Below are 9811 nucleotides of genomic sequence, written 5' to 3' on the forward strand. Positions count from 1 at the left end.
TGCAGCAGATGGGAGCAAATTCAGACTCACAAGCAGATATTACTAAAAGAAATGAAGACCTTAGAACATACAGGTCTGAATTGGATGTCTCCATTAAGTTCCCACCCATGGATATCATAGAACTCCACAGAAGAGGAAGAAGAAGAGAGAAGAAAAGGCAGAAGGGATGGAGACTTCCAGGAGAACAAAGATCCAAAAAATTAACTGACTAAAGCTCATATGAACTCTTAGAGACTGAAGCAGAAAGCCCAAGGTCAAAAACATGGTGTTCAGAAGGTTCTCTGTATATATATTATACCTTTCAGTTAAGTATCTCTATAGGACTCCTGAGTGTATGTACTAGTGGGTCTCAAATTCTTGTGCCTACTCTTGGTTCTCTTTTTCTTCTGTTGGTTTGCCTTATTCAAATTCAATATGATGGGTTTTGCTTTATCTTATTTTATATTGTTTTATGTTTTAATGTTTTCTTCAGAAACCACTGTTTTCTGAGAGACAGAAAAGAAGTAGACCAGGAATGGAAGGGAGGTGGCAGAAACTGGGGAATAGCAAGAGAGGTAACTGTAATCAGAACATATTGTATAAGACAAGAGTCTACTTTCAATAAAACATGGAAAAGAAAACAAACAAACTGAAACAAAAATAAAAAGGTCATCCCCTTTGCTCACCTTGAACACTAAAAGGGATCAGATTACAACATTCTTCCTGTTTCTCAAGCCCAACTTTTCTTGAGCATGTATAATAAATACATCTTCTTAAGGATAAGTTTCTATACATACAACATAGTGCTAAAGTAGTTATTTGAGTAAATTAAAATATGGCTGACAGTAGACATCATAGAGAATTATGACACTGAAAGTCTCCTTGTGTATCCCAAGGTGATAAAGTGATGACAACACCCCCCAGAGAGCTCTGGCTTGGATCAGTTACGTCATCAGTGGGAGCCCCTGTGAGTGGGCTGCAACCAATGAAGGGTTCCTAGGATATATAGTCCAGTACAAAGGGAGCCGTTGGGCATTGGACTTGGACTTGAGGCCCACATCCCAGCAGTAGGTCAGCAGAGAGCAATCAGGTCAGCAGAAAGCAGCCAAGTGGAGCCATGTCATCCTGTGACATCACACTGTGAGGCCACCATGCCAAGGAGCACAGAGAACAGTCTTTGCAGGGATTCAGGTTGTAGCCACCTTTGTTCCCTGACCTCCAGAGCAGAGCTGATCTTTACAGTGAGCCTGGTGGAACAGCATCTGAGGGAGCTTAGCCGTGCCTGGAGTCTCAGTAATAAGGTGCCAATCTTCCTGGCAGCAATCCTGGAGTCCCTCACCTGCAGGCTGCTGGAGATTTCGGGCAATGAGGCCCAACACATACGTACTCAGAGGTGCATTACTCCTGAACTGCTGGACTTGGCGGTCTACAGCAATATGGAGCTAAGTGATATGTTCCAATTCATCACCATCTCCCAGGTGGCCCCTGCTCATCACTAGCTACTAGCTTCTGCTGCTTCTTGGCTCCACTTGATGTTGGCTACTGGTTTGCTGTAGATAGCTTTTATCATGTTTAGGTATGGGCCTTGAATTCCTAATCTTTCCAAGACTTATCATGAAGGGTTGTTGGTTTTTGTCAAATGCTTTCTCAGCATATAATGACATGATCATGTGATTTTTGTCTTTGAGGTTTTTTTTATATAGTGGATTACATTGATAGATTTCCATATATTAAACCATCCTTGTATTCCTGGGATGAAGCCTACTTGGTCATGATAGATGATCATTTTGATGTGTTCTTGGATTCAGTATGCAAGAATTTTATTGAGTATTTTTGCAATGATATTCATAAGGGAAATTGTTCTGAAGTTCTCTTTCTTTGGTGGATCTTTGTGTGATTTAGGTATCAGAGTAATTGTTGCTTCATAGAATGAATTGGGTATTATAGTACCTTCTGTTTCTATTTTGTGGAATAGTTTGAGAAGAGTTGGAATTAGGTCGTTTTTGAAGGTCTGATAGAACTCTGCACTAAACCCATCTGGTCCTGAGCTTTTTTTTTTTTCCCTTGGGAGACTATTAATGAATGCTTCTATTTCTTTAGGTGATATGAGACTGTTTAGGTCATTGATCTGATCTTTATTTAATTTTATTACCTGGTATCTGTCTAGGAAGTTGCCCATTTCATTCAGGTTTTCCAGTTTTGTTGAGTATAGCCTTTTGTAGTAGGATCTAATGATGTTTTGGATTTCCTCAGTTTCTGTTGTTATGTCTCCTTTTTTATTTTTTATTTTGTTAATTAGAATACTGTTCCTGTGACCTCTAGTTAGTCTGGCTAAGGGTGTATCTATCTTGTTGATTTTCTCAAAGAACCAGCTCCTGGTTTGGTTGATTCTTCGAATAGTTCTTTTTGTTTCCACTTGGTTGATTTCAACCCTGAGTTTGATTATTTCCTTCTGTCTACTCATCTTGGGTGATTTTGCTTCCTTTAGTTCTAGAGCTTCCAAGTGTGCTGCCAGCCTGCTAGTGTACACTCTGTCTAGTTTATTTTTGGAGGAACTCAGGGTATGAGTTTTCCTCTTAGGACTGCCTTCATTGTATCCCATAAGTTTGGGTATGTTGTGGCTTCATTTTCATTAAACTCTAAAAAGTCTTTAATTTCTTTCTTTATTTCATCCTTGACCAAGGAATCATTGAGTAAAATGTTCTTCAGTTTCCATGTGAATGTTGGTTTTCTATTATTTATGTTGTTATTTAAGATCAACCTTAGTTCATGGTGATCTGATAGGATGCGTTGGATAATTTCAATATTTTTGCGACCAATTATATGGTCATATAATTGCGACCAATTATATGGTTTTGTGACCAATTATATGGTCAATTTTAGACGAGGTACCATGTGGCACTGAGAAGAAGGTATATCCTTTTTTTTTAGATAAAATGTTCTGTAGATATCTGCTAAATCCATTTGTCCATTTGTTCATAACTTCGGTTAGTGTCCATGTGTTTCTGTTTAGTTTCTGTTTCTAGGATCTGTCCATGGGTGAGAGTGGGGTGTTGAAGTCTCCCACTATCATTGTGTGAGGTGCAATGTGTGCTTATAGCTTACTAAAGTTTCTTTAATTAATGTGGCTGCCCATGTATTTGGAGCATAGAAATTCACAATTGAGAGTTCATCTTGGTAGATTTTACCTTTGATGGGTATGAAGTGCCCCTGCTTGTCTTTTTTGATAACTTTGGGTTGGAAGTCTATTGTATTCGATATTAGAATGTCTACTCCAGCTTGTTTCTTTGGATCATTTGCCTGGAAAATAGTCCTTTTCCCTGAGGTAGGTTTCCTATAAGCAACAAAATGCTGAGTCTTGTTTGTGTACCCAGTCTATTAGTCTATATCTTTTTTTTTTTTTTTTAGAATTGAGTCCATTGATGTTAAGAGAAATTAAAGGAAAGTAATAGTTGCTTCCCGTTATTTTTTCATTGTTAAAGTTGGGATTCTGTTCTTGCGACTGTCTTCTTTTAGGTTTGTTGAAGGATTACTTTCTTGCTTTTTCTAGAGTATAGTTTCCGTCCTTGTATTGGTGTTTTCCCTTTGAAGGGATGGATTCGTGGAAAAATATTGTGTGAATTTGGTTTTATCATGGAATACTTTGTTTTCTCCATCTATGGTAATTGAGAGTTTTGCTGGGTATATAGCCTGGGCTGGCATTTGTGTTCCCTTAGGGTCTGCATAACATCTGTCCAGGATCTTCTGGCCTTCATAGTCTCTGGTGGGAAGTCTGGTGTAATTCTAATAGGCCTGCCTTTATATGTTACTTGACCTTTTTCCCTTACTGCTTTTAATATTCTATCTTTATTTAGTGCATTTGTTGTTCTGATTATTATGTGTCAGGAGGAATTTATTTTTCTGGTCCAGTCTATTTGGAGTTCTGTAAGCTTCTTGTATATTCATGGGCATCTCTTTCTTTAGTTTTGGGAAGTTTTCTTCTATAATTTTGTTGAATATATTTGCTGGCCCTTTAAGTTGAGAATCTTCATTCTCATCTACTCCTATTATCCGTAGGTTTTGTCTTCTCATTGTGTCCTGGATTTCCTGGATTTTTTTAGTTAGGATCTTTGTGCATTTTGAATTTTTTTTTTTGATTGTTGTACCCATGTTGTCTATGGAATCTTTTGTACCTGAGATTCTCTCTTCCTTCTTTTGTATTCTGCTGCGGATGCTTGCATCTCTGGTTCCAGATTTCTTTCCTAGGATTTGTATCTCCAGTGTTGTCTCTTTTTAATTTTCTTTATTGTTTCTACTTCCCTTTTTTGGTCTTTGATGGTTTTGTTCAATTCCATCACTTATTTGGTTGTGTTTTCCTATATTTCCTTAAGGACTTTACCTCTTTAGCAGTGTTCTCCTGTATTTCTTTAAGTGAGTTATTAAAGCCCTTCTTGATGTCCTCTACCAGCATCATGAGATATGATTTTAAATCTGAGTCTTGCTTTTCGGGTGTGTCAGGACTGGCTGAGGTGGGAGTACTGAGTTCTGATGATGGTGAGTGGTCTTGGTTTCTGTTAGTAAGATTCTTATGTTTGCCTTTTGTCATCTGTTAATCTTTGGAGTTAGTTGTTATAGTTGTGTCTGGTTGGAGCTTGTTTCTCCTGTGATTCTGTTAACCTCTGTCAGCAGACCTGGGAGTCTAGATCTCTCCTGAGTCTTAGTGGTCAGGTTACTCTCTGTAGGCAAGCTCTCCTCTGGCAGGGAAGGTGCACAGAGGTCTGACGTTCAGACCTGCCTCCTGGCTGAAGATGAAGGCTCAAAACAAGGCCTGGCCCAGAAAATGTGTTGCCTCTGCAGTCAGCATACTCACCTGCACAGACTTGTCTTGGTATATGGAACCCAAGATGGTTCTCTCACCTGCTCTGGTGGTCAGAGCCCTCCTGGGCAGACACCTCTCCTCTGGTGGGGAAGGTGCCAGGATGTCTGGAACCTGAAACAGGGTCTGTTCCAGAAGGTCTGTTGCTTCTGTCTGTCCCAGAAGCTGTGTCCCTTCTGGAGTCTGTACTCTCACCTGTCCGGACTAGTCTCTAAGGGATCTGGGACCCAAGGTGGTTCCCTTACCTGCTCTGGCTGAGCCCTCCTGGGCGGACGGATACCTCTCCTCTGGCAGGGAAGGTGCCCGAATGTTTGGAGCCCTAAACAGGGTCTTATCCCAGAAACTGTGTAACTTCTGCAGTACACTTGCTCACCCTTTGCAATCTGTGAACTGACCTGTGCAGACTGGTCTCTGAGGGACCCGGGACCCAAGATCAACAAACTTCTAATAATCTCATTTACTATATTTGATAATATTGGACTAGGTCATCTTGAAAATAAAGATGTTTTGTTTTGGTACTATTTTTTCTGGGTTATTTTTATAATAACAATAAATTCTAGGATGATAAAGAAATGTATATGATTGAAACATTTTTCCCTTTCGACTTTCTTATTCATCCACTTAAAAACATGTCTGTGGTTGTTTAATTTGGGCCTTGCTCTTTCCATTTCTTCTATGATATTCTGTGCTAGAACTATTTTAAAGTGAAGGCAATATGCAAGAATAGAGACCTAATGTTTTCTTCAACAAAACCTAAAGTATATTTAGGGAATTGAGTGTGGAAGAGCATATCTCCAATCCCAGCACTTTGAATGCTGAAGTATGACAATTGCCATGGGTTTGAAGACAATTTGACTACATAAAAAGGCCTTGATTCAAAACAAAACCTCTCTATTTGCAGTACCATACCGATTCATCCCCTGTCTCTCATTAGAAAACAGACTTGTAAAGGATAATACTAAAATAAAACAAATAACATAAAACATCAGAATAAAACAAAAATAAACAGAAAAATAAAGAGCCCAAGAAAAGGCATAAGAAACATATATAGATGTGAGGATCCACTTGGTTGCACACTCAATTCCATAATATATTAAATTATAAGGTTTATTATATAATGAGAGTTACTGTGTGTGTGTGTGTGTGTGTATGTGTGTGTGTGTGTATGTGTGTGTAAATAAAATAAATAATAAAAGTGAAAAATAAACAATGAGATTTAAAAATAAAGTATACAAAAGCATAATATTACATTACAATGCAGTTTGTTTTCTAGTGGACACTTACTGTGGGGCATGAAGTATAAATATAAGGGTAGTACATTTTCAGGGTGGTTATCACTTACACATAAGTTCTGGCTTACGCATGGGGGCTTTTATTCACCTCTCTTTTCAGAAGTATAATGTTTTTATATGTATAAGTATATGTGAGAAGTGGAATTTTTACTATAGATCTTAAATCATAACTACATGTGAAAAGAATCTCCAAATGGTCAAAATAGAATGTTTTTACCTTGTTTTTACCTAAAAAGAAAATATGATCATTTAATACAATATGCAATTTCTATTTCAAACATTTCTTGGAGAAAATATCATGTAGGTTTTTTAGATAACCCACTCTATATAATCATGCTGTAAATATTACATTTCCATTTGTATGTCTGAAATTCAGAAACTCATAGCTGAAAATTTATAGTTTCCAAAATATAGATACATATTAGCAGTTAAAATTATATGGAGATAAAGAATTACTTGATCATGCTCTTATAATTCATTCATCTCTTGAAACTATTCACTAATACTAAAGAGTAGATTAGATGATGTGACATAGTAACTTCACTTACCAAAATGGTTCATTCATTCTTTTAGTTTGATCTTCAACAAGCAATTAAAAGATTACAATATTTGCTATACACCATAGAATTTATTTTTTCTTTAAATCCTATAAAAATATGTATATCAATGAATCTGTCTTAAATACTCCATAAACAAACTATTTAATCTAATGACAAAAGAAAATAATATATATGTATATATAATGTATATTGTTGAATTTCTATATATTTCTATGCATGTTAAGTAAGATGTATTTTGAAGTTAGTAGCATGGAGAAAATATTATTTGTCATAATGGATAGAATTTTTGGTCTTACTAAAATTCGTGACAATATCCTTACTGTTTCTGCTCTCTGAAAATAGTAAGAGATGTTTGTAAATTAGACAATGTGATTTCACTGAACGCCAAATCTGCAAGTGACTTTACTTTAGAGTTTCTGTTATCTGGAATTGTGGAGAATATATTTCTGTTTTCAATAATTCAGTTAGTACATGATTTTTAAAGCATTCAAAACAGCCTAAAACAATCACCATGACTGAGGACATAAAGCCCTGTTATATGAAAGGTACATAATACAGTCAAAGACTTGAAGGGATGGAAATTCCAAAACATTGCATAGAAATGAATTATAGCTAAATGTGAAGCCATGGATGAGTCTCAAAAGCACAGAATCCAGAGAAATGGCAAGAAATGATATATCTTGCATGTGCTGATTAATAAAAGTCCAGCATTAATGAGTTTTATGCAGTGTCATAAATGCTACCATCAAGATAGTACACTCATCCAAGAGAGAAATGCCTTACCGTTTATTTTTTATTTATTGATTTTTTTATTTTTAGGGTCTCTTCTTTTTTTATCTACATTTTTATTAATTAATTTATTTTTGTACTCTATATTTTATTACCCTGTCCATGATCCATCCTCTGAATGTACAACATTCCATACATCATCTTCACCTACCTGTCTCCATGTGGATATACCCACCCCTGATTCCACCTTCCCTCTAAACTCCCTGGGGTCTCCAGTCTCTTGAGTGTTAGGTGCATCATCTCTGAATAAACACAGACTTTGAAGTGCCCTACTGTATCTGACTTGGGGGCCTCATATCAGCTGGTATATGCTTCCTGTTTGGTTGTCCAGTTTTTGAGAGATCTAGGGGGTCCAGATTAATTGAGACTGCTGGTTCTCCTATAGAATCACCTTTCTCCTCAGCTTCTTTCACCCTTCCCTAGTTCATCATGAGGGGTCAGCACTTCTGTCCATTGGTTGGGTGCAAATACCTGTATCTGATTCTTTCAGCTGCGTGTTGAGTCTTTCAGAAGGCAGCCATGATAGGTCACTTTTTGTGAGTGCTCCATAGCCTCAGTAATAGTATCAGGCCTTGGGACCTCCCCTTGATCTGGATCCCACTTTGGGCCTGTTGCTGAACCTTCATTTCCTCGGGCTCCTCTCCATTTCAATCACTGTAATTCTTTCAGGTAGGAACAATTATGGGTCAGAGTTTTGACTGTGGAATGGCAACCCCATCCCTCACTTGATGCTCTGTCATCCTGCTGGAGGTGGGCTCTATAAGTTCCTTCTCCCTACTGTCAAGCATTTTCCCTTTGAGTCCTGAGAGTCTCTCACCTCCCAGGTCTCTGGTGCATTCTGGAGGGTACCTCTAGTGTCCTATCTCCTGAGGTTGCCATTATATCATGATGCTTACTGAGTGTTGCTTTTAATTTCAAGTGATATTATATCATGATTTTTGTTATTTTATTTAGAAAACAGATTAGCAATAATTCCCTTTGGTGTTATTTTTAATGAATACATTGTAATGGGTTAGTCTCTGATGCTGCTTGTATTCTAATGTTAATACTGGTTTCTCAAGATGCAGTTAACCCATGAGCAGATCCTCAATCCATGTGAAGGTTTTCACTAATTTAACTGGTCAATAAAGGGATAGGGCCTGTGATTTGGCAGTAGAGGGAGAAAGGTGTGACTAGAGGTTCAACGGAGGTGATTTCAAGTAGAGAGAGAAAATAAAAGAAGATTGAGAATGAAGAAATCACCATTGACCAGAACTGCAAGGCCAGGAGAAACAGCAAGTAACAAGGAACTAATAGCTGGGAAATAAGCTAGTATATCCCTAGATCTGCCCAATTTAGGCACGTGGCTTGTAAATAAAATACCTGTATTGTGTGTCTTTTTAATGGACTTGCTAGAGGTATAAATTCTTACTACAATATATCGATATATAATAACATTAGATTTATAGAAAAGATATGATATAACTACAAAACTGTCTCTATGCCACACACTGACAGTTTTGCCTGTTCATAACTGTTTTGAAAGTAGTTCTTATGATAATTTTGATATTTCTGATCAGGGTGGATTATCAACAAGGTAGAAAAAAGTGACATATTCCAAAGGTTCATGTTTTGTGTCCTATTCACTTTTAAATCCTTAATAAGTGCCAAACAGGTGCTCATCAATAAATAACGTCTGCTCTTTTTCTATCACCTGAACTCTTGAGCATTGTGCTGTAATTCACATGTCAACAATTAATTACAGCTTCTTAGAGAGGATAGTTTGAGTGGTGAAAAGTCAATAATTTAGCACTAGAGAACCTAACTTGGAATGCTTTCTCTGTCACATTGGATTAATTATTTAAAAGTCTCCCAGCCTTAACTGTTAAAAAATAAGCAAAGGAAACAATATCAAGAAGGAAAACAGAGGTATTAGTTCTCTATTTCACTCTATTTCAAAAAGATAATGAATGAATTGACTGAGACTATGTGTAAAACAAAATATAATTTTAGAAATGTATAGTTTTAAATGAATTTTGTACCTTACAATGCTATCACAATCTTAAAACTCTTATCTCTGTAACCTGTACACTTTATGTTATTTCTATTAACTCTAGTTTTATCATATGCAAATTTATAAAATCCCTAGTGCTTACCTAAGAAGATTATTGAATAACAAGTAAAACTGTATATGGGGACATGAGAGATGGCACATTGGTTAGGAATGCTTGCTGCTGCTTTTGCAGAGAAGTAGAGTTCAGTTCCTATCTGCATGATATGGCTCAAAAACTGCATGTAACTTCAGTTCCAGGGAATCCAATGCTCTTTTCTGGCCTTCACAGGCTTACACATACAGA

At 37.0% G+C, this 9811-nt stretch overlaps 1 protein-coding gene across 1 annotated transcript; it reads left to right on the plus strand.

The window, feature by feature from the left end:
- The first annotated feature begins 1130 nt into the window (after positions 1 to 1130).
- On the plus strand, positions 1131 to 1478 carry LOC110286184 (histone H2A-Bbd type 2/3-like). The gene has a single exon (XM_021152645.1). It carries the CDS (start codon positions 1131 to 1133, stop codon positions 1476 to 1478), a length of 348 nt encoding a protein of 115 aa, XP_021008304.1.
- The last annotated feature ends 8333 nt before the right edge of the window (positions 1479 to 9811 follow it).

The sequence above is a fragment of the Mus caroli genome, chromosome X (assembly GCF_900094665.2).
Source record: "Mus caroli chromosome X, CAROLI_EIJ_v1.1, whole genome shotgun sequence".
In the NCBI taxonomy this organism is placed as follows: domain Eukaryota; kingdom Metazoa; phylum Chordata; class Mammalia; order Rodentia; family Muridae; genus Mus; species Mus caroli.